The sequence below is a fragment of the Miniopterus natalensis genome, chromosome 15 (genome assembly GCF_054644295.1).
Source record: "Miniopterus natalensis isolate mMinNat1 chromosome 15, mMinNat1.hap1, whole genome shotgun sequence".
Lineage (NCBI taxonomy): Eukaryota > Metazoa > Chordata > Mammalia > Chiroptera > Miniopteridae > Miniopterus > Miniopterus natalensis.
In genome coordinates, this window is record NC_142095.1 from 5052355 (window position 1) to 5079021 (window position 26667).

Below are 26667 nucleotides of genomic sequence, written 5' to 3' on the forward strand. Positions count from 1 at the left end.
CACATGGAGATAAGAGACATGGGTTGCACATGGAGATAAGAGACTTCTTAATTCTTTTATAACCATGGAATGGCAAAGCCGAGCTGCTAATTTAGGTACAAAGATGCTTCACGCTCTTGAGAATTAGTCAATTTTGTATTTCTTCATGATTTTTGAAAGAGCTTATTGCAATTATTGATGAAAGCCACTTTTAATGTTGCGATACTGTGTTTCCAAACAGTGAGAGGCCCTGGACCTGCCACCACAAACCCAGCTGGTGATTCCAGTGCCAAACCCCGGGCCTGCTCTGTGTGGGGAGAGCAGGATCCTGATCAGACCCCACTCCCCTGCTGTGGCAGGCTCCCACTCGCCGGGGCAGAGGCCACAAAGCTTCCTGGAGAGCCTCAAAGACTTGGGTGGGGTCTGTGTCCTAGGCAAGATGATCCACAAATATTCATCTTAAGACCCCTGCTCTGTGTCCCACCCTCTAGGAGGCACTAAGACTAGAAATAGGACAAAACTCAGGGCTTCGACCCCCCCGGGGCTTCCAGACCGTGGGAGGGACAGAACATCCCAATGGAAGGCAGCACCAAGGCACACTTGCCAGGTGGCCGTGGGCTGGGTTTCCTCTCTCTTCTGGTGCCAAGTCCTGCCCAGGCCTTTCCTTCTCCCTTGCCTCCCTTTGTCCCTCCCCCACCCCCAGGGTTCTTCAGCCTTCAGGAACTGGGGGGGGGGGGGGGGGGGCAGGGACACCTATTGGGCCATGGGGCGGGGCAAACCCCGTGAGGCCAGCAAGCCCTAAATAAAGGGCTGCAGAGCAAGCGCAGGTGGCAGAGCCTCCATTCACTGGAGTCTCTGGAGTCATCCCAGGACCCCAGACATGAAGCTCATCTTCCCCACCCTGCTGACCCTCCTGGCCCTTGGTGAGTACAGGTTCCTGGGGCCCAGCCCCACTGAGTGGGTGTCCTGGTCCCCGTGCCCTGTGGAGTGTTCCGTCCTCCCCCGTACCCCACCCCCTGTTGGCACCCAGTGCTTGCAGCCCCGGAGGTGACAGCCGGTCCAGCCCACCCGCTTGGGGTGAAGCCGGAGCCGGTGCTTCTAAGCTGGTCGGAGCAGCCTCGAGCTGCGCAGAGCTTCCCAGGCACCTTCCCGGACCCTGGACAGTTTTGTCCTTCAAGGAGCTTTTAGGACCTTTGGTACCCGTGGTACTGTTACAAGCGGTTTAAGCGGGAGGCAAATGAGACTCGGAACAGGTGAGTGACTTGCCCAACACATGCAGCAGACCTGGGGCGCAAGATCCTAGCTCCTGCAAGGGCTGTGCTGACTTGGGCAAGACAGGGCCTCTCTGAGCCCGCTTCTTCATTTAAAAGAATGGTCCGAGCGTCTTCCCGCGGCGCGGAGAAGGGCAGCAGGGTGCCGCCTGCTCGGGGCGGGTGGAGGCGCGCGCTCCCCCCACACGGGCAAGGGTGGTGCCTCAGACCTCCCGGTAGGACCTTGCTCGGGGGGCGGAGAGAAATCGATTTCTGGTTTCAAATGTGCCCAGGCTAGAAGGGATTCTATAGAAGGCACTAAACAATTGTTAATTCAGTACCCCAATATCTGAAGTAATTTCTGGGGTGCTCTGAGGGCACCGGCCGGCGATGGACATTAGTGACACGGCGTATTCGGGCGGGGCTTCCTCAGTGAAGGGGAAGCTCCCAGGCAGCAGCAGGAAGGGCTGTGATGGGCAGGACCGAGGGACTGAGGCAGCGAGTGTGGGGTCAGGGTTAAAGCCCCCCACCCGGTCCGCGCCAACTCAGTGCAGCCCCCTCCTGGGCTGTCTGCCCGAAGGGGGTAGTAGAGAGCAGCAGTGAGCTTAAGCCCCCAAACCTAGGGAGCACGGCGCCACCCGGCCCCTGCCTTCTGGTCGCCTTCTCCACGTTCCTTCCCAGGGCTGCTGGTCATCCCTCTCTTCCCCGAGGCAGGATTGGGCCTGTCCAGGGCCAATTGCTCAGGACCAATTCCTTTCTGCTCCCCCATGTGTGGCCTGCTGGGCCCACAGCACAGGGTTGGGGCCACTTGGGAGAGACAGAGAGGCCACGGGCCAGGGTTCTGGCTCAGAGCTGTGCCCATTTTCACTGGAATCTTTGGCTGTCTTGGCCCCCTGAGCCCTGGAGCCACAGGGTGCCTCAAACACCTTGGGCTGACTGCAGGGGGTGGCTCAGGAGTGGAGGAGGCAGAGGGCTGAGTGTTCTACCCTGAAGCACATCCCAAGGGGAGGAGGGCCCTGCAGGCAAGTGTCTTTGTTTTTTTGTTTGTAACAGCTTTACTGGGGCACATTTTACATCTCATGCAATTCACCTATTTCGGTGATTTTTCAGCAGTTTTACCAAGTGGTGCAACTATCACTGTAAATTTAGGACATATCCACCCCCTAGTACGAGTCCTCATGACCACTCAGCTTAATCCCCCTCCCTCCGCAGCATCAGGCAGCCCCCGATCTGCTTCCTGTTTCTATGTGAGCCCTTCATGCATCTTTCACATGAGTGGGCTCATGCAATATGTGGTCTCCTGTGTCGAATCCGTTCACCCAGCATAAATGAGGCTCAGTGATATTGCGCCCACCGGTGGCTCTTTCCTTTCTATTGCCAAATACCATTCCATTGTTTGGATGTGCCACTCGCCAGTTGTTGGACATCCAGGTTGTTTCCACATTTTGGCCCTTCTGAATAATGCTGCTGTGAATACTCACGCAGGAGTCTTTCTGGGGACACATGTTTTTATTTCTTTGGGGTATAGATCTAGAAGTGGAATTGGGGGGCCACCCAGTAACTGTGTTTAACATTTTCGCGAAGTGTAGACCATTTCCCATCCTCAGCAGTGGATGAGGGTTCCCATTTCTCCACATCCTTGCCAACACTTATTATCTTCTGTTTTAGTTATAACCATTCAGTGGGTATGAAATGATTCTCTCACTGTGCTTTTAATTTGCATTTTCCTAATGACTAATGATGCTAAGCATCTTTTCATGTGCTTATTAGCCATTCAAGTTTCTTCTTTGGAGAAATGTCTACTCATCTCCTCTGCTTATTTTTTATTGGATTGTCTGTCTTCCTCTTACCGAGTTGTCAAGAGTTCTTTGTAAATATTTTCTCCCAGCCTGTGCACGTGGTTTTATTTTCTTTACTTTCTTTTGAAGCACAAAAGCTTTGAATTTTGATAGGTCCAGTTTGTTAACTTCTTTATCCATAGACTATGCTTTTGGTGTCATAGGTAATTAATCATTGCCTAACACAAGGTTGCAAAGCTTTTCTTTTGGGTTTTAAAGTTCAATTGTTTTATCTCTTACAGTGAATTCTGTGATCCACTTTGAGTTAATTTTTGTGTATGGCGTGAGGTGGGGCTCTAAGTTTATAGTTTTGCATGTGGGTATCTAAGGGTGTGAGCACCATTTGGTAACAGACTATCCTTTCTGCTAATTGCCTTAGCACCTTTGTAAAAAATCAATTGACTGTAAATATAAGAATCTGCCTCTAGACTCTTAAATCTGCCTCATTGATTTATATGTGTATCTTTATGCTAAAACCAAACTGTTTTCATAGCTTTAACTTTATAGTATGTTTTGAAATTAGGAAGTAAAATTCCTCCAACTTTGTTCTTTTTCAAAATTGTTTTTGGCTTTTCTATCTATGTTATATAAATATAAATGATAAATTATATAAGATTATTTGGTCTATTTGTTATAAATTTATTTATTTATTCTATATAAATTTTAGAACCTGCTTATTAATTTCTTTAAAAAAAGAAACCCGCTGATATATTGATAGGAATTGTGTTGATTCTCTATATCAGTTTAGGGAGAATCACCATCTTAATAATATTGAGTCTTATAAAGCACGAATATAATGTCTCCCCATTTATTTAGACCTTTAATTTCCTTTAGCACACTTTTGCAACTTTCAGTGTATAAGTCTTCAATTTTTTGGTAAATATTTTCCTTAGTATTATTCTTTTAGATGTTACTATAAATAGATTATATTTTAATTTTATTTTCAGATCATGCAGTGCTTGTAAGCAAAAATATCATTGGTTTTTATATACAGATCTTGTATCCCATAACCTTGTTGCACTTATTAGTTCTAGTAGCATTTCGTAGGCTCCTTAGGATTTTCTACATGGAGGATCATGTTGTCTGCAAATAAAGACCATTTTACTACTTCTTCTATCTGGATGTGTTTATTTACTTATTTTCTTTCCTTTTCTTGCCTTATTATTGTGGCTAGGACCTCCAGTACTATGTTGAATAGAAGAAGTGAGAGTGGATGCCTTTGCATTGTTTCTGACCTTAGGGGGAGAACATTCAGTCTTTTACCATTTTAATGTACTGTTCACTGTAGGTTTTTCATAGGTGCCCTTTACCAGGGCCCATGTGAGTGTGTGTGTGTTTTTTTTTTTTTTTAATTTATAATTTTTTAATTTGAGAGAGAAAGAGAGAAAAAGAGAGAAAGAAACATCAATTTGTTGTTCCACTTATTTATGCATTCATTCATTGGTGATTCCTGTATGTGTCCTAACCAGGGATTAAACTGGAAACCTTGCCGCATGTGGATGACACTCTAACTGAGCTACCCAGCCAGGGTCACATGTGTGTTTTTTTTTAACCCTTACCTGAGGATATTTTTTCCATTACTTTTCAGAGAGAGCAGAAGGGAGAGAGAGAGAAGGAGGGAAAGAGAGGAACATCAATGTGAGAGAGACACATGGACTGGTTGCCTCCTGCATGCACCCCAACGAGGGCAAGGGGTCGAACCTGCTACTGAGGTACATGCCCTTGGCCGGAATTGAACCCGGGACCCCTCAGTCCATGGGACAACGCTGTAACCAACAGAGCTACTGGGCCAGGGCCCCTGTGGTCTTTAAGAGCTGTGAGCAAATCGGGTCCCGCCTTCTCCCTAACTGCAGAGAGTCTAGCAACCGAGGCAGGCTTGGCAGAGAAGTAGTTTTGATGGTGGCACTGACCCATTCGGCACACCACTTACTGCAGCTACTCACAGGGAATCGGGTGTCTTTCCCTTTGTTCCCGTGGCATCCCCTGGGGAGATGCTTGTAGACACAACAATCTAGAGGGACCTGGGTTCGAGGCTGGACTTTGCCACTCAGGCCCCTTCAAGAGCCAGTTTCCCCATGAGGAGCAATAGTCCCTTTCCCGCCTGCCTCCCAAGTTCAAGTGGGACAAGGCAGGTGGAAGAACGCCACAAACTGATGCAAGGGATCATCACCATTTTTCTAATGGTGGGAAGGTGTCAGTCACAGGAAGGAAAAGAAGCCAGGGCTTCGGAATGTCTCTTCTAATCTATGGAGAATCACAGCCCTCTGTCCAGGCCAGTAAGACGCCTCCACCTGAGGAGAGAGGCCCGACTTAGGCACAGGATGGAGGGAAGGCGAGGAGGGGGCGAGACGGAGGGTCTGGAAAACTCCGCCCGAAGGTAAGGCAGCCGCTTCCGTGGGCGGCGGCTGAACCCCGACTCCCTGGCCTTGTCCCAGGGCTGTGCCTGGCTACCCGGAGGAAGAGCGTTCGGTGGTGCACCATATCACAAGCAGAGGCAGTGAAATGCTCGAAACTCCAGCAGAACCTGAGAAAACAGCCCGGCCCTCGTGTCTCCTGCGTTAAGAAAACCTCCTACACAGAATGCATCCAGGCCATCGCGGTAAGTCAGCACCGGCTGTCGGGTCAGACCAAGCGGAAGGGAAGGGAAGGGAAAGGGAGAGAAGGGAAGGGCATGGACTAAAATGAACAACTGCTCTGCCCTCCTCCCTCTGCTTTTCTTCCTGGGCGCTTGCCAGCTGGGGGCAGTCCTCTCTCATAGGACATAAGGCTGTTTTGAAATGTAGAAATTAACATTCTAAAGTGGAGAGACCATGTGTGGGGAACCTGGGACTTCAGCATAAACTGTCGATAACAACTGTGCAAAAGTGACACAGCAGCAGTGATCTTGGATGACTATGTAACAGTGGCAAATGGCAAGGTGACTCTGAAAGGCAAAACCTCCAGAAGGTCATGACCTCTGAACCCTGAGAGAAATCAGCTCAGCCGGTCATGGTCACCACATCATGCTGGGGGGCCTGCCAGGGCACCAGACGTGGGAAAGACATTTGTCCAAGACATTTTTTCAGAGACAGAAAAGAGAATCATGACTTTTGGATGATTTCAGATTCCTTCTGTTTGTTGGGATATAAGACACATGGAAATAATTTTTACTGATTCACCCAACAAATGTGTTCTCGGTGCCATGGGTAACCTGTGTAAAAGTTTTCAGTAAGATCAAGGTTATCGGAACAGTACTTAAGGGAAAACATCTAGTTTGAGCACTGTTTTAGGATATTCTTTTACAACTAGAGCCTGTGGACAAACAGCACCAGCATTTCTGCTGGTTTAAAATGCTTGTTCCTGCCCTGGTCAGTTTTGCCCGGTGGTTAGAGCGTCGGCCTGCTGACTGAAGGGCTCCAAGTTGGATTCCAGCCAAGGGCTTGTACCCCGGCTGCAGGCTGGACCCCCAGCCCTGGTCAGGCGTGTGCAGTCGGGTGCATCCAGATCTCTCTCTCATCGATGTTTCTCTCTCTCTCTCCCCCTTCCACTCTCTGAAAAGCAGTGGAGAAAATATCCTCAGGTGTGGATTAAAAACAAACAAAACAAACAAATAAATAAAATGCTGTTTCCTGAGCCCTGTTCTGACCTATTCAACCCAAATCTGCCTTTTTAGCAGAGTCCCATTTGAAGGCAGTTTGACGCACCAAACAGTAAAATAAAGTAGGGGCAGGCTACGCGGTTACCAAGAAAATGTGTTATTGAAAGACTAGAGGAGTGATGCATTAGCAGGACTATAGCAGAAACAGAAACCTTTCAGCTTTTAAGCAATGAGCTAAATGACGAAGTAAACAGACAGATTTTAATATAAAACATTAATTTGTAGCCCAGTAGAAACATTTAAACAGAGATTTAGAAAGCATGGGAGTGAATGTGCACCAGCTCTGACACGTGATTGCAACCTACATTCTATGAGAATAGGTAAGAGAGGATGATAATTTTAAGATAGCTTAATAACTAAAATTTCTAGTCAATAAGAAAGAACTTATAAATAAATACAGAGCAAAAGCAGGAAAGAAAGCTTCTAGAACAAACAACTTTAATTATAGGGTGTCTCAAAAAAAGTATGCACACACTTTGAATAATTATAAAGGCAGCATTTATTAAAATACATTTTATTTTCAACATTGAGCTATCAGCTGTTAAAGTGTGTGTACATTTTTTGGAGACACCCTGTGCAAACCACTGAGGAAGGTGTACTCAGCAGCGTTAGAGAGGGTGGGGCAAATGTAGGTTTATAGTTGTTCGTATGGAAAATGCTTCAATAATTAATAATACAAGAATAAACTGTATTTCGCGTACTCACCACTGTAACCCTACGTTTGCCCCACCCTGTGTAGGTGGGTAGGCACATGGAAAAGAGGCAACGTGCCAACCTCAAGAGTTAAAGCGTTTGGGCTGGTGCCCGTTGACCCAAAAGAGGGACCCTCGGTTTGTGCCACCTGTCGCGGGATGTGAGTGGACATGGTCAAACGCTGGCCCCTTTGCATCATTCCAGCCGCAGAGCCTTGTGGCATCCCGCGATCCCCTGGCCTGCGTTAGGCCCTTTCTCTCCTGAAGTCGGCCTGGCGCTTTGCTTTCAGGCGAAGAAGGCCGACGCCGTGACCCTCGACGGCGGGCTGGTGCTGGAGGCAGGCCTGGAGCCCTATAAACTGCGGCCCGTGGCAGCGGAGGTCTACGGAACCGAAACAGGCGAGTCCCCCTGGGACCCAGGGCTGGGGTGGCCGGGGCCCTGGCCCTGGGCTCTGGGGAGTCAGAGTGGACGAGTTGACAGAGGTGTGGTCTCGGATGACACGGCACTTGAAGGAAGGGAGTCCCTGGGCGCTTTGGGCCAGAGGCTGACCCCTGGGGGAGGACACCGTGCTCCGGGGCATCTGGGCAGTTGTGCACGAGAAGAAACTGCAGCACAGGGGTCCCCTTCCCACCAAGGGCTGCTTTGCTCCCGCGGGGCCAGGCTGAGAGCGTTGGGTTCTCCCTGCCCCCTGCAGACCCCCAGACCCAGTACTACGCCGTGGCCATAGCGAGGAAGGGCAGCGGCCTTCAGCTGAGCCAGCTGCGCGGCGTGAAGTCCTGTCACACCGGCTTGAACAGGTCCGCGGGGTGGAACATCCCCATGGGCACACTCCGTCCCTACCTGAACTGGACAGGGCCACCCGAGCCCCTTCAGCAAGGTGAGACGGCCGGGGCCTGGGGGGCTCGGGCAGGGGTCTCCGCTCCAGCCCGCACACAGCACCCGGGACCGCACAGGGGGCCGCGCAGGTGGCTCCAGGGCGGGGCCGAGGCGAACCCGGGGTTCCCTGTCCCGCTGCCCTGGGGAGCTGGCCCCTGAGCACGGCCCTCGGGCTGCCCACGGGGCGCTCTCGGCTGGCGTGGCCCGGCTCCTCACACTCGTGTCTGTGTCTCTGTGCCCCACAGCCGCGGCCAGCTTCTTCTCCTCGAGCTGTGTTCCCTGCGCGGATGGGAAACAGTACCCCAACCTGTGTCGCCTGTGTGCGGGGACAGGGGAAAACAAATGCGCCTGCTCCTCCCAGGAACCGTACTTTGGCTACTCGGGTGCCTTCAAGTGAGTGAGAATCTTCTCCCCAGTGGCCCGAGTGCCACATGTCCTCAGGCCAGGAGGCCTTTTCTCTGGCCCCAAGCAGAGCTCAGCCCACTTGCAGGGACCAGAGAGGAGGTGCAGGCCTCCTACTGCTGTGCAGACAGAGGAGCTGTGCACAGAGGGGGTGCTGACTGCCCAGCGTGTCCCCTCACGTCCACACCAGCTGATGAGCAGTCCCTCCACGGTGGCCCCGCGCTCTCCCAGAGAACGTGGACCTGACTTTGCCCTGTGTTATCTGGGTTCCACCTGCTGACTTCTGTCCCCTCCCCAACCATGGATGGGTGAAGGAGTCTTGTCATGAGACAGCCAGTCCCAGGCTCCCACTGGGCAGGATGGGGGGTGTCCGGGCTGATGTTAGTCTGTCCTACGTGCCCTCCCCCCCGGCCCCAGCTGGGAGACTGCAAGTCCTGCCCAGTTGGCTCCTGTGCCCTGTCTGCCCCCAGGCTGAGGCTGAGGCTGCTCCCCCACCCCCATCTGCCTCCCGGGCTCAGGCACTTTTGCAGAGGGAGGCCTCCCCACTCCTCTGCCATTCAGGGCTCCTCTGTCCACTCAGTCCTGGGAGAAAGAACCAACATGGCCAAGGATACGGAGACTTTGTCCTTTGGTGTAGAGGCTTCAAAACTCTCTTTTACATAGAAATGCAAAGTTTCACCCTCTCAGCTCTGAAAGCGAAAGGTGCGGGCCTCTGGCCAGTACCTGAGCCCTTTCTCCTCGGAATCTGCTGGGGGTGGCCCGGCCACCTTCCCAGTCAGGGTGTCCCAAAGCCTCGGAGCCCTGCCCTCCTAGGAGCAGACACCCATGGAGACACCCCCTGTTCCACGGGGGGCGCAAGGAAGAAGCTGACCCTCTGTGCCTTCTCGGTTCACAGGTGTCTGAAAGACAGAGCTGGAGACGTGGCTTTTGTCAAGGACAGTACAGTGTTCGGTAAGAGCAGAGAGAAGGGCTATGGGGTTGCCTCCTTTTATCTTTTCATAATTCTGAATATTGAGCTAATTGGATTCCTCAGTTCCTGGCACACTATTATCAAGGTTCCCCACAGGGCACAGTTCTTCTCCTATATAATTCCATAGTTTAAACCATCAGTTTTCTCTAAATCTGTGCCCACTGCTTTTCTCTTCCCCTCGCAGGCTCCGTGCCAAGGAACTTGACACGTGTCCTCCCGGATGTATGTGGTTTTGTACCCGGTCTGGGTTGCTGGGTCCTAAGCTCACAGGGGTTTTACTGAGCACTAGAACCCCCATTACTGAGCATTAGAAACCACGCTGACACCAAGGTTTCCCACCCGGCATTTCCTTCTAGAGATTTCCCTGTGCTATTGTAGAAATGCCTAGTTCAGTGGCTCTAACCGGGGATGCCCCATCCACCAGCTTTTACTCATCTGTCACCCTAGTGATGGACCGGGTCATCCTGGCCTTCCCTCTACCGCAGGCGGCCCCATGCCTCGTGTCTTTACTCGTGTCCTCCTGTTGTCTCTGGAGAGTGTCCTGAGGGGCCACACCCTGCAGCACCGTAGCTGGGCACGCACAGGCCGCCACACTCACCCAGGACCTCCGGGCAGGCCGACCACGTTCCATCCATTTTTGCTCTTTCTAGAGATGTGGCTAAGACAGCGCCCCCTGGCGGGTCCCTTGGTTTGTCCCCATCATGTTACCCTTTCCTGGGTGGGGTTGCTATGGAAACAGGTGGGGTCTGGCTCAGCTTCCTCGGCTCACCAGCAAGGGGCAGCCTGTGTGATCTAGTCGGAGCGGCACTGGGGGGCCCCAGGCTCTGTGGGCACTGTCTTTACCTTGTTGAGTGTTCTGGAGCAGCCCGCTGGCTTTCTTTCGGGACCCGCAGTTTTGTCCACTGTGGAAGATTCCTCCTCCAGCTCAAATTCCACGGGGGAAGGGGAATTCCAGCTCATGGGCACTACCTGGGGTAGGCTCATCTGGGTCCCCCAATCCCCTCCCCCCCTTTCCCCAGAGAACCTGCCAGACAAGGCTGAGAGAGACCTGTATGAGCTGCTCTGCCTAGACGATACTCGGAGGCCAGTGGATGAGTACAGGGACTGCCACCTGGCCCGGGTCGCGTCGCACGCTGTTGTGGCCCGAAGTGTGGGTGGCGAGGAGGACTTGATCTGGGCGCTTCTCCGCCAGGCACAGGTATCCGCACCCGTAGCCCTCCCGCCTGCTTGGATCTGGTGCTGGGGGTTCCCTCCTCCCCTAACCTCCTGTCCCTCTAGAAGTCCCTCTGTGGCCTCGCTGCCCAGGCGCGTCTGAACTCAGTGGACTGCTCGTCCAGGTGTCCTCTGGGCAGCAGGAGCTCCGAAGCCTCTCTAGCGTTACTGACTCGCAGGGTCTCATGCGCTGGAGAGAAGCGACATTCTCAGGACCCTAAGGTGCTTGGACCCAAGCACCGCTCTAAGCAATAAGCCGTAACGGAGCTATGTGAGGAAAGGGCCCGAGCCCCGCTCCTGAGGAAGGCAGCCGAGGCTCCCGCACTCAGGACCATCCCCAAGTTCCAGCCGAGGCTCCCACACTCAGGATCACCCCCAAGTTCCAGCCGAGGCTCCCATACTCAGGCTCACCCCCAAGTTCCAGCCAAGGTTCCCGCCCTCAGGACCATCCCCAAGTTCCAGCCGAGGCTCCCACACTCAGGCTCACCCCCAAGTCCCAGACGCTCTTTTGCAACACTGGTTTTGTGTCCTCCTTGCTTACCACTGACACCATCAATTCGGTTTTTCCTTAATTAGGAGAAGTTTGGAAAAGGCAAGTCACCAGCGTTCCAGCTCTTCGGCTCCCCTCCGGGGCAGAAGGACCTGATGTTCAAAGATAATGCCCTAGGGTTTTTGAGGATCCCCTCGAAGATAGATGCCGGCCTGTACCTTGGTTCCAACTACGTCACTGCCATCAAGAGCCTGAAGGAAAGTGAGTGAGGGCCAGCTGGTGTGGGTGGGGAGCCCCTGCTGAGTCCCCTGGCTCCCCCCTTCACCCCCCCCCAGTGCAAGCAGCCGGGCCCTGCCCCCTAGTGGTCACTTTCCCGTGTCCTGCCACTGGAGGTCTTTCCCGTGGTAGGTTTGATACAGGTGTGAGTGTCTTTTGTCCACTAAGAGCATTTTAACGTGTGGGAGTGACTCCAAAGGCATGTGTCAGCCCCACGGGTAACGCTGCCGCGTGTCCCTGTGTACATCAGGCTCCCAGCCCTGGCAGAAAAATCAGTTTGCCTCCTATGAGGGGAGAGATATGGACACGAGCCAAGCCAGCCAGGGCGCTCCTGGGGTGAGCCAGAGCCTGGGGGCGCACCGCCCGGTGCCTGGGCTCAGGTCCCGGCTGGGGAGACCACAGAGGGCCGCTCAGCCAAGGTTCTTCCTCCACTGCCAGGCTGGGGGTGGAGTCTGGGTGAACCCAGAGGCGACTTGGCCTCAGGGAGGCCAGAGCTGGGCTCAGGGTCCCCTAGGCCGCCTCTTGGGGGCTGTCCCTGTCTCTGTGTTCTGGAGCCATCGTCCTGTGGGACTGAGATATTAGTAAAGGCGTTACACTAAGGACTGAAGGGTGGGTTAGAAGCCAGGAGAACGGGACTGAGAGACAAGGGGGTCGGCCCGCGGGAGGAAGGGCTGGGCACAGGGCGAGGGGCAGGAGCGGGACTCTTCCATCTAGAAGCAGGGCGGGTCCGCACGTGCGGGAAGGCCAAGCAGGAAGGGCGCGTGGAGTGGAGCCTGGCCCCAGGGAGGTTGGCAGTGCCAGGTGTCCTCGGCAAGGCTCAGTGCCCCAGTTGACAGCTGTGTCCCTCCCGGCAGCGACGGCCGAGGTGGAGGCGAGGCGCACGCGGGTCGTGTGGTGCGCGGTGGGCCCCGCGGAGCTGCGCAAGTGCCAGCAATGGAGCAGCCAGAGCCCCGGGAGAGTGGCCTGTGCCAGTGCCACCACCACCGAGGACTGCATCGCCCTGGTCCTGGTAGGGGGCCACCCTAGGTGGGAGCCTGTGTCACCTGCGGGTGGGGCAGCGGGTTCCATAGAAGACCCCACGTCGGGTGCATCTGCTTAGAAGCGATCGGGCGTGAAGAGGCACTTGCGTGGGGTTAGGCAGGGTGGGCCCAGTGCACAGTGTGCAAACAGGCGCAGCTTTCTGTTAAAAAAGTGTTTATTGCGAGCTTGCCACACTTCTGATGCTAAGAACAGCTCACAGTTATTGCAGGCAATTTGGAAACTATAGAAAGGTATGATGTAAAATAAATAACAGAAGCCAGTGTGACTCACACAGAGAGGCATCACAGCTGAAGTTTGGGTAACTGCCGGCCCAGGACTCTGGGTGCATGGATGCGTCAAGGCCACAGCCCTGGGTCATCCTGGTCAGGTGGTATTTGAATTCTCTCTTAATAGCGTATCATGGCCATTTTCCCACGTGAATGCATTCTTTGAAAATACTTTTGAAAAAATGATTTCAGGGTATCTTCCTGTGGATGTGGCTTGGTCCTGACCCTGTTCCTCTTGTCCCCTTATTTTGTTATTACCGATAACCCCGTGATGTGCATCCTTGAATAGAAATCTTATGCATGTTTCCAGTCACTTTTAATATCATTGCAAAAAATTACCACTGGGCCAAAGAGGGAGTTTGGGATCCCAACGAACCCATGTTTCTGTGCTGGAGTGTGGGTGCATCCATCCTGCTGGGGAGCCAATTTAATTAGAAATTTCTGCTCGTTTGTCGACCAACTTCGGCGTAGCCCTTGGCGTGTAGTCAGCTGGTTGCATCTGTCTCCCGAGTGAGTGAGGCCTGTGCAGGAGGGTGTCCCAAGAGTGCCCAGAGCGCACAAAGGGTTTTGTTCAGGGGACAGAGGGTCAGGGCGGCCTGTGCCAGGTCTTTCCAGTGGCAGCATGAAAGGCGTGTGGGGCTGGCTGTGGATTAACAGTGCACGTGGTATTTGCTTTGGGTGCTCAGTTCAGACACTCCCTGCCTCTCCCTGCTTCTTCCCTGGGACAGCTGACACAGAGCCATCCTTGCGGAGAGCTGGAAAGACAGGCGGGACACGGAGTGGCCTCAGTGTGATGCCGGAGAGTTGCTTTGTCTTTTGCAGAAAGGAGAAGCTGACGCCATGAGTTTGGACGGAGGGTCTATCTACATTGCGGGCAAATGTGGTCTGGTGCCTGTCCTGGCAGAGAGCCAAAGTAAGTGGGGGGAGCGCCCTCTCTGGTTGATTCGCCCTGGGCCCTGGGGCGGGGAGACAGAGGAGTCACCCCACTCGGTGGGTCCAGGCGGAGACACTGAGAAGGATGGATACGTCCAAACAGGAGCATCAGCAAAGGGGCGTGTTCCCCACAGAGCCTCTGTGCTGAGCTTGACAAAGCACACAATGGTCTCCTCTTCGTAGTTTAAAAAAACAGTTTAATGTATTTTAATAGCAAACTTACAGGAACAGCACAGAAGGCAGACAACATTAAGAACATGTACTCGCAGGTCGGACGACTCAGAAAGTATAGTGAATGGCTGGAATCTACTGTGTGATAAAAATGCTACCAACACCAGTTAGTTGCCATCAGTCAGAAATTTACTTGTTTTAAAAAAATCCAAGCGCTGGCATTGTCCAGAAAAATTTAGCAGGTTTATTTCTATCGTTATGAAGTTGAATTGTGGAAACTTGTTCCTGAAACATTTTGACTTGCGTTCATGCTTTATGTCCCCACATTTATATTAAAAAAATTCACACACAAATGAAAGTGGAAAAACGGCCAATACCTGATTTCTGTCTCGTATTTTCCACTTGTAGTATTATATACTTAGGTAACTTTTGACCCCATGGGCAAAAAAAATCTAACATTCAGAACTACCAATAACAGGAAGACGAGAAAAATTTTTTTTAAAAAATGAAATGTTTCCCATCATAGTGGATTCTTAAGCACGTTCTCCACGTATGTGGCGTGCTAACTGCACGTCTTTGGGTACAACTGCTCCAAGTTTGGCATGGAGAGCATACAGGTTGGTGTCTTCAAAAGGGCCAACCAGATGAGCCTCGCTTGCCCCTGCAAAGCACCAATAGCTGCACCTGGGAGCGCAGATCTGGTTTGAAGTCCTGAGCAAATTCTCACACCAGACTCTGGAAGGGAAGTTTGCAAATCAGAAGCTCAGGGGACTTCTGATAATGTCCGGTTTCACGCAGAGCTGCGACACCAGGCCTCCAGCGATGCGGTTTCTCCTCCCCTCCAGTAGAGGGCGCACTCTTGCGAGCAGCTTTGGTAGCCAGCTGCTTCCTTGGCGCTTGACCACCAGTGGATTTGCAGGCAGCCGGCTTTTAAACTTTGGTTAAAAAGTTTGGAGACCTCTTTACTTACCCCCCTCCTCCTTCGGCTGGAGCTCAGTGAGCTGGAGGTGGCACTGGCGTTAGAAAGTGACGCTGGCACTGCAGCGGCTGCAAACACAATCGCTTCTCTGCTTAATTTTGAGAAAGATCTTAGGAAAGTATAATACACATACAGAGAAGTGCACATACGTATAAACTCAATGACATTTCACACCGGTGCATCCTCAAGCACTGGTGCCCAGATCGAGACACAGCACGTTTCATAGTCCCTTTGGGTCCTCCCGTCATCAGCCCCCTCGCTCCATCCAGCCAGGGCGGTGACTCCTGACGTCCAAGGGCACAGCTCGGTGCCGCCTGGTGTTGAGCTTCATGTCAAAGGAGCTCGCAGCAGGCGCTGTCTCGCGCCCTTGCCCGTGTGATGATTGTGCTCTTCCTCCTCGGAGCGCCGCTTGTGGAGTCTGGGCTCCGACGTGGTCCGCTGTGTGGCTCTCCCGCCGGTATGTGTCCGGCTGGGTCATTTCCAGTGGGCGGCTGCTGGGAACATCTGTGTCTGTGTCTTCTGGAGAAATTGGATGCAGCTCTGTCGCCCAGAGCCGCTGGGACAATCCCTTCAAATCTGATTCTGCGTCGCTGAGCTGAAAGTCCGTGACTTCTCCATAAATCGGAGTGTTGAGCGACACTTTGCTTTTTTTGTGTTTCAGAATCTGAAGAAAGCAGCAACCGGGACTGTGTGAACAGACCAGTGGAAGGTGAGTTGGCATCGGCCACTTTCAGGGCCAAGGGTAAGTTCTTGTGGCTGGAGGAAGAGGTGGCGGGAACTTTAAAAAGCTCACGGAAAGAGATGCAGCCCAAGGTCTTTTGAAGATGCAGATAGTTCATAGATAATTATCACCAATGCGTGGATTGACCTTCGCACTTGGCAGGTAAGTTTCAGAGCCCTCACTGCGTCCTGGCCACGTGGGAGGAGAGGTGTCACGTCTCCACCTCCTGTAGATGAGGAATCGTGGCTCCCACGGTCTCCTGAGCTGCCCCAAGTCCCACTCCCAGGCATAGATGACACTGTGGCAGCTTCCATCTCTCTGCCAGTGTCGTGCCCTGTGCACCAGCCCCGCCTGCCGGCCAGAGCTGGTGCCTGCTCAGCTGCGGATGAGCTCTGCGCTGCCCACGGGGGGGGGGGGGGGGGGCCTGTTAGGTGCACCCTGGCAGGAGGAGGGCTGCCTCCACAAGGGCCCTCTCCCAGCACAGGACTCAGCCCAGGGCGATCACACCCCTGGAGACACACCCCTGCACCCAGACAGCACTTAACCTGGCGGCCATCCCCGCTCTGGCCCAATGCGCATTGCAGCCGCTGATTTACGCACCACAGGGGTCCTGCTGGATGCCCAGTGTGTGTTGCTTTAGGAATTTCCATCGGAGTTGCTGGTTTAGAATCCAGGGACAGTGTGTGGCTGGTCAAGGGCAATCCCAGCAATCACTTAAAGAATCAGCTTTTCTGACTACCTCATTTCATAGCCCAAATTAATGCCACCTTAACCCAGGACAGCAGCGTAAGCCTTCTCGGTCTACCTGACCAGCCCCGGCCGTTGCCCATGATGCTTCTTGACCTATCTGGCCTGAGGTGCAGAAGCTGCACCAGGGTCCGTATGCCAGGCCCCCTGGAGCTTAAGACGTGCTCTTCTGTCACCCAAGGGTATCGGGCCGTGGCGGTTGTCAAGAAATCAAACACTGGCTTCAACTGGAATTCTCTGCGAGGCAAGAAGTCCTGCCACACGGCTGTGGACAGGACCGCAGGCTGGAACATCCCCATGGGGCTGCTTTTCAACCAGACAGGCTCCTGCAGGTTTGGTAAGGAGTCCTGAGGAAGGGGGCGGCCACCCTGGGGGTGGGCGTATAAGGCTGAAGCCTCCACAGGAAGCTCAGGGAAGGACGGGCGGGGGATTCGCAGGCCTGGAGTCTCTATGGGTGTAAGCCAGTCCCCCCCCCCCCCCCCCCCGGGGCGGCCTCGACGTCCCGATGCACTGATTGGTTCTCTGCACAGTTGCCCACACCCCAGCCGCCCCACTCCGAGGTAAAACACACTCAGTCTGTTTCTCTGCAGGGGGCCAAGTTCATCAGCGGAGCCCCCAGCTCGAGGCTGTGACGATGGGACCCTCTCTGTAGCCGTAGGCTCTTCCCCAGCCCCAGTCAGGCTCTCTGCCAGTGCCTGCCGCCTGAAGCCTTTCCCCACTTCTGGTGGGCTCTGGATTGGTGGCCACACGTCACTCCTCGTGACAGTGACAGTGTTCTATCTGCCCTGGGCAACAGAATGAACTGACCCAAGCGGTGGCCCCTGCTAGGTGGAGGCTGCTAGGAAGAGCTCACTGCCCGCCCACGGCCCTCCCTGCAGGTGAGTTCTTCAGCCAGAGCTGTGCCCCCGGGTCAGACCCGAACTCCAATCTCTGCGCCCTGTGTGTTGGCAACGACGCGGGCAAGAACAAGTGTGTCCCCAACAGCAATGAGCGATACTATGGCTACACCGGGGCTTTCAGGTGAGTGCCGTGCTCCAGCTCCAGCAGGAGAGGGCCTCGTGCCACACCCTCCAACATCTTGGCCAGACGAGGTCACAGCAGAGCCGAGGGTTACCTTGGGGGTCTGCTAATGGGCTCTTCCCACCACACTCAGCACCCCAGAAGGTGGAGCTGGCCTGGGGCTGTCTGACCTCAGCTCTGCTGGGCTTCTCCCTGCGGGCCCCAGCCAGTGGGCCTCACTGTCCCCACCCTCAAAATCAAATGTGCTATCTTCAGCCCTATCTATGATTCAGTTTTATGGGGAAGCATTTTTTTTCATAGCCCCCACCCTCGCCCCCACTCTAGGTCATTGTGTTTTACACTTGACTTTTCTCTTTGATTTTGGCAAAGAGAAAAAGCAGTATTGCAGTGTTCTCCACTAGCAAAGTGAAAAATAACAAAAAAAAATAGGGTTTCAGAGTTACAAGCGCTTGGTTATTTGCAGCGATTAGCCACAAGCCACATTCTATAGCCCCATGCTTCAGGATTTGTCTCTCGGGGGCACTCGGCTCCGTCAGGGTCTGAGGGGCGCAGCGAGTCCTCCCCATTTTTCTCCATCTCACCACCAGGTGGCGGCATGCACCGAGGCCTCCTTAAAAATTTAGTAGCCGCCTCTCCGATCCAAAAGTAGCTTTTACTATACTCTGAATGACTCATAAAAATATTTCGTGAATGTACATACATATCTTTAAGGGAGTAAGGATTTGCAAATGGAAAAGTTGTGATGTGATTTCACTCAGAAATATTGAATAGAAACATATCTGATAAAAACCCAAAGGAATCATATAAGGTTTTTTTCCCCCAAAACCGATAGCAAGATATTATTTCCCTGGAAACACTTCACCTTAGTCTTTCTGTTTATACTAGGAGAAAATGCTTTGTCTATTGTTCATATTGAAAGCTGGAACCAGAAGTCCTGCTTACCTCTATATTTCTCACATCCTTGTGTTGCTGGTTCTTGATTTTTAACTGTCAGCTGTTTTCTGGTGACTTTCTATTATGGTAAAAGAAGATCTATCCTCTCATTTTGCTCCCGGGCCTCTTCTACCCACAACCACAAACTTCACTCCCTTTTAGCCCCCAGCAAGATTATGTCACTTTCGGTGCCTACATTATTATGAATATATACATGTTATTCTCATATTAAATGTGTGTTCCAACAAGATACTTCCCTTATTTATACAAAGTGTTTGTATGCTCTGTGCAAACTTAACAGATGTCTTATTTTTCATTTATTTTTCTGTGCTTTTAAAAAATGATCACCAATTCATCTCAAAACCCTCTGCCAATCGTGTCACTCTCCCAACAAGACGTACACACAGGGTACTGTCTCAGGTTCATCGCTTCCCCGGGAATGTCACCCCTGAAGGCCTCCTGCCCAGTCTGGAGTGGTTCCCTCTAGGGCCCCTGCACATCTGCGGTCCTGGGATTCCCCTTGACCACTATTCCGGGATTTTCCTTGGTTCTATATATCATGTTAAATCTCCTGTTTTCTGGATCCCGTATTGTTAGATTTCTTAGTTTTTTTGGGAATGAAAAGAATCTTGTTGAGAAAGGGCGAATAGGAGTTGCTATTTTTTGAGTATTTACATGCCTGAAAAGATCTTTATGTTACTGAAATGATTTATAGTTTTGCTGAAGAACTAAGTGTAGGTTGGAACACATTTTCCCTAGGAATTTTGACAGGATTTCCAGATCTGGGAAATGATAGCATTAGGCTGTTTTGACCAACTCTCCCACTGGAAATAAGCAAAAATGCTGGACTAAGTACACACACGCACACATACACATTCTTAAAAGCACCGAGTAACTGACAAAGTAATAAAGAATTATTAAGTGAATTCCTATTCAGGGAGGATTGGAATTCGGAGAGCTAAGTGAAGGCACTTTGCCCTGAAGACACTTACATTTTCTGACAAACTCAAGCCCAGAGGAACTTTCATGCTTACCTACTCCTAGGGCACTTCAAGCTGCCTGGATGTTGAGGAAAACAGGAAGGAAAATACACATCGTTCCTGAGAAATTGAAACCATGAGCTAGCTCTTGCATGGATTCATAGCTCAAACTTGTGTCTCCTGGGATGGTCCAGAAATTTTCAATTCATAAATTTTCAAAAAAGTGGTCCCAGAATAAGTAGTTCCTCTAGGAACCTGTCTGAAAGACAGCGTCTTCAGGTTAGGCCTCAAAGACTGCTCAGAAACACGTTCTCAATAGTAATGATCAATATACAGTAAAAAGTAATTATAATAATATCAACCAGTCACACAGGTGAAAAAGTCACCAGAAGCAAAATCCAAGCAGTAAAAGCAAGATAGTATTTTTAAAATGAATAAATAGAATTTCTACAAGGGAAAAAAGATATACAGCAATTGAAATTAGCTATGTAGTTGATCCACTTAACAGATTAGATATAGCTAAAAAGAGAATCTGTGAAGTAGAAGATATGTGAAATAACTATCCAGAATGTAACTTAGAAAGTTGCCTGGATGCAGCAAATTTAAAACATTAATCCATTGTCTTCTGATTTCTAGACTTTCTGTTGAGAAATTTTTCTTCATGAAAACGTTATTTCTGAGTTTTCAACAACTTATTTTTTACTTTCTCATTCTGAGATAACTTTTAGAAGGCTTATGAGGTGTCTTAGACTAACAGATCTACACAAATAATATTTTGTGAAGGGTAAATAAATCAGACATATACGATATTTCTCTCTGAATTTACAGTGATTTAATAATGAATGAGAAAACTCTTTAGGAAAAATTAGTCTTGGGTCTCATCAAATGCAAAGTGCTTTGAAAACTAGTTTCTTGAAAACTTTTTAAGTTTAAAAAATAAAAAATAACATTAAAAAGTGATTTTTAAAATTTCTAGTGTTCTAAAACTTCACAATGATATTTCCTTATGTGAGTTTTCTTTTTAATTCACTGGATCAGGCACCTGGTAGGCCCTTTGGTCTGGAAACTCAAGTTGTTCAGTTCTGGGAAATTTTACTTCCTTATTTCTTTGATAATTTCCATACTTCTTTTTCTGATTTCTTTTTAAACTTTAATTCTTAAATTATAAACTCTCCTGCATTATCATATAATTTTCTATCTATTTATTTTTTATTATTTGCTCTTCTTTACCTTTTAGTGTCTGAGATATTTGCTCAGTTTAATATTCTAATCATTATATCATTTTAAAGAATTATTATTATTACTGTTCTTTCTAAAATCTTGTTTTGTAGCCTGACTGTTCCTTTTTAGATCTTCCTGTTCTTGTTTCATGAATGCTGCACCCCCTTCTATCTCTTTAATGATATTAATTGTAGCTTAAATTAAAAAGTTTTATTCTCTCTCCTATATTGTCTCTGTATCCTCTGAGTGTAATTGCTTTGGTTCCCATAGCTTCTGATATTTCTCCAAATATCCTGTGCTCTCTGGCTGTTTGTCCATATTTAAGAGAAAAACACCAGAGTTGACTGTTAGTTCTGCATCAGTTGCCCCATCTTGGCGAGTACAGACCTCACTGTGGGGCAGTTGGTTTGTGTCATTTCACTGGTGGGGCATCTAAACATCAGAACCTATAGATGTTTTCTTTGAGTTGATCAAGATTCTCCTGCCTACTTCTTGGGAGCCTGAGAGAGGTAAGCGGCTATGGTTTAACCTTCCAAGACACAGATTTTCACTGTATTCCTTGATTTCGGTGTTGGGCCTCTGCCCTCAGCTGTGTTTGGGCCTCTAGTCCATAGTGTTGTTCAGGTTCAGTCTCCTTACGAACAAACCTTCAGTCTTCTGCCAGGGTGAGGGGGAGCTGGGTGGGATAGGAGCGCCCCTAAACTGCACCCGTGTAGGCTCCATCCACTGCGCCTGTTGTCTGTCACTTTCAATGGTATTTCTAGTTGTTGAGCCGTTCTGGAGTCCACACATCAGCTTTTTTCCAGGCTTCCCCCATGTCCCGCTTATGTCACAGCTTTTTATTGGTCTACTGGGTCAATGGCAGCTCAGCCATTTGCTCTCTAACTTCTAAATATTGTCATTATCTTTTCTCTCTCTCTCCTTGTGCTCCTCTCTCTCATGGGCTTATTGTTTTAAAAAAATCTCACAAATACCATTTTATTAGGATTTTAGAAGGAGGGAAGCTACACGTATGTGTTCAATCTTCTATTTTAAATCCCGGAAATGTTTGTCTTTATCTTTTCAATGTTTACTTCAGCGTTGCAGATTTGGGAACGTATGTTGCAAATATTTATGAGAACTTGGATCGTTTCCTCTTCTCTGGCAATGTGTTTGTTTCCTGGAACATTTTAGGTGCTTGGCTGAGAACGCTGGAGATGTCGCCTTTGTGAAAGATGCCACCGTCCTGGAGAACACGAATGGTAAGCGAAGGTGTTTCCCCTGCCCCTTCAGAGCAAAGTCTCTTGCATCGCAACACCTCCTAGTGTTCATATTTGCAGCTGGGAAGGTGTACAGGTCTCCAGACTTTTAATTTTGAAATATTAAACTTGGTAACATGGTAATGTCTATAGGTATTACATTGATTTTGAAACGCCCCCCTTCCCTCCCAGCAATATTCAGTAGCAGATGTCTCCTGGCTTTGTCTAGACAACCACAGAAGCATACCATCTGCCTTTCCCAGCTGATGGGAGACTGTGGATGATACTATAAAAAAAGTCAAACATATGTAAATAAAATTTCCCTTTAAAAAGGAAGTAGGCATCTTCACTGAGCCCCCTGTGAGTTCCTGTCTGGAAACTCCTTGGGAGTAAAGGGGGAGAGTCACAGGCGGACCCAGATGGTGGAAGATAAACTAGCAGCCAGTGTTGAATGATCCCTCTCTCTTCTGCACTCCAGATGAAAATCACAATGACCAAATTCAAGACTCCAAGCTGCACCCCTCTCCTCATCCACTCAGCCTCCCCACCCCTCTTCAGCAGGCGCCTTGCTATTTTGTCCCCCGAGAAATAACTGCCCCAGCTTTCCACCTCCCTCCTTCAAAGATATCAACAGTCACAGCCGCTCCTTCCTCACGTCTCTTGGGAGAGGAGTCGAGGCCAGACATGTAAATTTGGAATGACCCGATATCAAATGAACAACGCCAAGAGACTGGGCGAAGTGCTCCCTGGAGGGGAGATGGCAGGAGAGAAGCAGAGGCCTGAGCGATCCACCTGCATTTGCATGCACACAGACATACATGTAATTAATTCTATTTAGAATTTATGAGCCATTCATCTGTGCATTTGCATGCACGCAGACATGCATATAAGTAATTCTGTTTAGAATTTATGAGCCGTTCATCTGTGCATTTGCATGCATGCAGACATGCATGCAATTCCATTTAGAATTCATGAACCATCCATCGAAGGGCTCTCCAGGGAGCAGATGTCAAATTTAATTTTAAACTTCCATGGGATTTTACAACTGTTTTTTATTGGAACTGACTAAATATACTTGAGAAACCCATAGAAGTTCCTTCTTTTCTCTGGTTATGCTAAGAGCACTTGAATATGAAAGGAAAGGGGAAACAATTTCTCCTCGAGCATAAACCACAGGAAAATATGTCACAGATGGGCAGTTTTCTTCTTAAAAGCTAACAAATTTAACAGCTTTATCGATATGCAATTCGTACACTATAAACCCACCCGTTCAGAGTGTACAATTCAGTGGCCTCCAGCATGGCCGCTTCCCCGCGCCCCAGAGCTGGCTGCCATCCACCCCTAGCTTAGCCCATTCTGGACACTGCACATAAACGGAGCCCTACAATGCGTGGCCTTCTGTGGGTGGCTTCTCTCGCGGAGCACCACGTTTGCAAGGCGCACCCGCATCGTAGCATGTGTCGGTGCCCCACTCGGTTTCATGGCTAAATTCTATTTTATTGTATGGACACGGCGCTCATGCCTGAGGAGCCTCACAGCGCTTTCTTCTCTCCTTTGCAACCCCAGTGCGCGCGTTTCAAGAGGCCAGTGGCTGGTGACACCCACCCGGAAGGACCCTGCCACTGATGCCACCTTGTCTCCCCAGGAAAAGGCACTGAAGAGTGGGCTAAGGCCTTGAAGCTGGAGGACTTCGAGCTGTTGTGCCTTGATGGCTCCCGGAAGCCTGTGACTGAGGCTAAGAGCTGCCACCTGGCCCAGGCCCCGAATCACGCTGTGGTGTCGCGGCCGGATAAGGTAGAACACCTGGAGCAGGTGCTGCTCGACCAGCAGGTACGGACCAGTAGGGCTCCTGCCCTATTTTTCTTTCTCTTTTTAAAATATGTTTTTATTGATTTCAGAGACAGGAAGGGAGGGGGGGGAGAGAGAGAGAACCATCAACGATGAGAGAGAGTCGTCTACCAGCGCCTCCTGCACTCCACCTACTGGGGATCGAGCCCACACCCCGGGCATGTGCCCTGACTGGGAATTGAACCACGATCTCCCGGTTTATAGGTCGGCACTCAACCACTGAGCCGCACTGGCTGGGCCTCCTGCCCTGTCTTAACTGCGTGGGCTTGCGTCGGGCGGGGCGATCACAGAGCTAGGTCAGCCAGCCCGTGCCACGCCTTTCTTTCCAGCCCCTCTGCTTGAAGCCGGTGGTGACCGTATTTGCATTGGCTGTGGGGCTGCCTAGAGTCTCACTGAGGACAACAGAGGCTTCTGTCCTGGGATTTCTGGGACTAACCTAACTTCTGCCCTGAGTCCCCTGTGCCTGGACTTGTGCTCACCGCCTGGCTCAGTGCCTGCTTTTGTCCAGGCAAATGAGGGCGGCGACCGAGCCTTCCTCCCACAGCCGGGCAGCGGCGGCTTGCTCTGAGCTCCGAGCCTGGCCGGCTGAGCGATGCTCCAGACCAGGCCCCGCATTCGTCGTCGCCCAGAGCGGCAAACGCAGACCTTCTGGAGCTGTGAGGCTGGCTCTGAGAAGTGGCGGGAAGGAAACCCTGCCGCTTCCTAAAGTCTGCGATTCTCTAGGAGAACTTCTAGTTTTGTGCTAAAACAGTGAGTCTCCGGGTGCCGTAAATATAGGGGCCTGGAAGGGCACCGACAGGCTCTGGTGCGGGTGGGAGGCCTGCTGTCATTGAGGCGTTCGGTGTCACAGCTCAGCCCTGCTGGAGCTCTGGGCGTGGAGGAGGGACTGTGGCCAAGGGAGGCTAAGTGACCTGCCCAAGGAAGTGACCTGGTGGGTGGCACCTGATGTCCTGTGCAGACTGGCCCTGTGAAGAGCTAGCCAGTTAGAATGCTGCTGGTGATCAACGCTTGGGGCAGATCCCCAAACCCTCAGTTGTCACTTAGTCACCCCTAGCAAGTTCTAGGGAAAGAGGCCACAGATTAGGAAGGAAGGAGAGATGGCGGGAGGTGAGATCAGCGTGGTTGAGGGCCTGGGCGGTGCCCAGGCTGGGTCTGCCACCTGGGGCATGAGCAGCAGCAGGACATGGGGCAGGGGACCCTTGTCCGAGACGGTGGATCAAGACCAGCACTCTGCTCCCTTTGGCCGCTGTTTGTCCCAGGGCGATCCTGGAGGGAAGACGTGCTCCCAGCCTCCCTAATCCGTACTCTCGCCTGCTTTCCTCGGCGCCTCACGCGCTCTCTGCCCTCCGACACAGGCTAAGTTTGGAAAAAACGGACGCGACTGCCCCAGAACATTTTGCCTGTTCCAGTCGGAAACCAAAAACCTTCTGTTCAATGACAACACCGAGTGTCTGGCCAAACTCCAGGGCAAAACCACGTATGAGAAATACTTGGGAGCAGAGTATGTCGCGGCTGTCGCTAACCTGAGACGGTGCTCCACCTCCCGTAAGTGGACCTTCGGGAGCACCTCTGAGAAGCCACTGTGGGTGAAGGGCAAGGTTGGCAGGCCAGGCGGTCAGGGTTCTAGGAAGGAAGATGGGTAGAAAAACATTAAGGCAACGCACTATCTCCATGCCTCAGGAAACTGCAGTATCATTGATGAGGGGAAAGACTTAGAGAAGAAATAGAGCAGTAGATAACATGCTACATCTTATAATTCTGAGAGTGGCTGCCGGAGGTTTTAGAAACTTACTATTTTATTCAGTAAAATGAAATGTGTGTGTATATGTGTATATATATACACACACATATATACACACATGCATATACATACATATATACACACATAGATGCATCAGACATATGTATTGAAAAATGTCAAATTCTGGTTTCTAGATAATTACCATAAATACCTACTAAAGGATTGAATTAAAATTTTCAATCCTTACAATTTTCTGGCTAAAATTGTACTGACACTAATTCAATCCTTTAGAAACATTTAGAAGACATCGCAGAGCATTGCAAGGCTCTGGGCGATGATTCTGAGATTCTTCCTACACCCCCCACATCATCCAGAGTTGGAGGCGCTGGATGGGGTGGGGAGTGTGGTCCAGGGATGAGAGTAAGGCCAAGCATCTCTATATCAGTGGCTCTCAACTCTGGTGATTTTGCCCTCGAGGGAACCCTTGACAATGCCTGGAGATATTTTTTATTCTCATAACTTAGGGGGAGCTGCTGGCATCTGTGGGTAGAAGCCAGGGATGCTACTGAAGAAAGCACGAACAGCTCTCACTACAAAGAATTCCCCAGCGGCAAATGGGGGGCCAAGGTGGAGAAGCCCTGCTCTCCACCAGCTGAGGTCTCAGGGGATTGTGCTGCAGGTGGCTCTAGGACAACACTTGGAGAAACCCAGATGTAGGGTGATTCTTGCAAGCAGTCAGCTCACATGTCATAGACTACATGCTCCTTGAGGGCAGAGCTTGTCTGTCTAAGCTGAACCCTGGGCACTTGGCACAGTGACTCATTCATAAATGAATGGGTGAGTGAGCAGGTGAACACTACTGCAAGCAGATCTGCATACAGAGGGCATGTTAATTGCTCACATTCCTGAAGTTAGGGGACCATCAATGTCAGTTAGAGAGAAGCTGGGTGGAGAGATGTGTCACTTAGGCCAGAGCAGGGAATCCCCCAGGTTGGTGAGGGCCACGCCTATAGGGTGCTTCCTTGGGCCGTGGGGAAATGAGTAGAGCAAGCATGACCTACGGTGGTGGGAAAGGGCAGAAGAAAGTCTTTGTTTTAGTATCTTCCTTGATTGACTTATTGATTGAAAAAGAAGTTAGTTTCTGAATCTCCTGCTTTGTTGTATTCACAGCACTTCTGGAAGCCTGTGCCTTCCTGAGGCGGTAA

At 50.8% G+C, this 26667-nt stretch overlaps 1 protein-coding gene across 2 annotated transcripts; it reads left to right on the top strand.

The window, feature by feature from the left end:
• Positions 1–859: 859 nt before the first annotated feature.
• On the top strand, positions 860–26667 carry LTF (lactotransferrin). 2 transcript variants are annotated; one of them, XM_016202747.2, is made up of 17 exons: positions 860–902; positions 5503–5666; positions 7687–7795; positions 8092–8274; positions 8519–8666; positions 9571–9626; positions 10665–10843; positions 11434–11608; positions 12478–12632; positions 13753–13843; positions 15675–15722; positions 16663–16818; positions 17360–17501; positions 21809–21876; positions 23519–23703; positions 25077–25266; positions 26633–26667. In XM_016202747.2, exons 1-17 carry the CDS (start codon positions 860–862, stop codon positions 26665–26667), a joined length of 2127 nt encoding a protein of 708 aa, XP_016058233.2. The 2 variants fall into 2 exon arrangements, with proteins under 2 accessions (XP_016058233.2, XP_016058234.2); XM_016202748.2 differs by having other exon boundaries at positions 12478–12626.

What these genes read in the sequence shown, in the direction of transcription:
- LTF (XM_016202747.2), top strand. Translation starts at nt 860, where the DNA reads ATGAAGCTCATCTTCCCCACCCTGCTGACCCTCCTGGCCCTTG. An exon ending in CAAGGACAGTACAGTGTTCG is followed by an intron (nt 9,627 to 10,664) that starts GTAAGAGCAGAG and finishes CCCTTTCCCCAG; the next exon opens with AGAACCTGCCAGACAAGGCT. An exon ending in GAGACGGTGCTCCACCTCCC is followed by an intron (nt 25,267 to 26,632) that starts GTAAGTGGACCT and finishes TTGTATTCACAG; the next exon opens with CACTTCTGGAAGCCTGTGCC.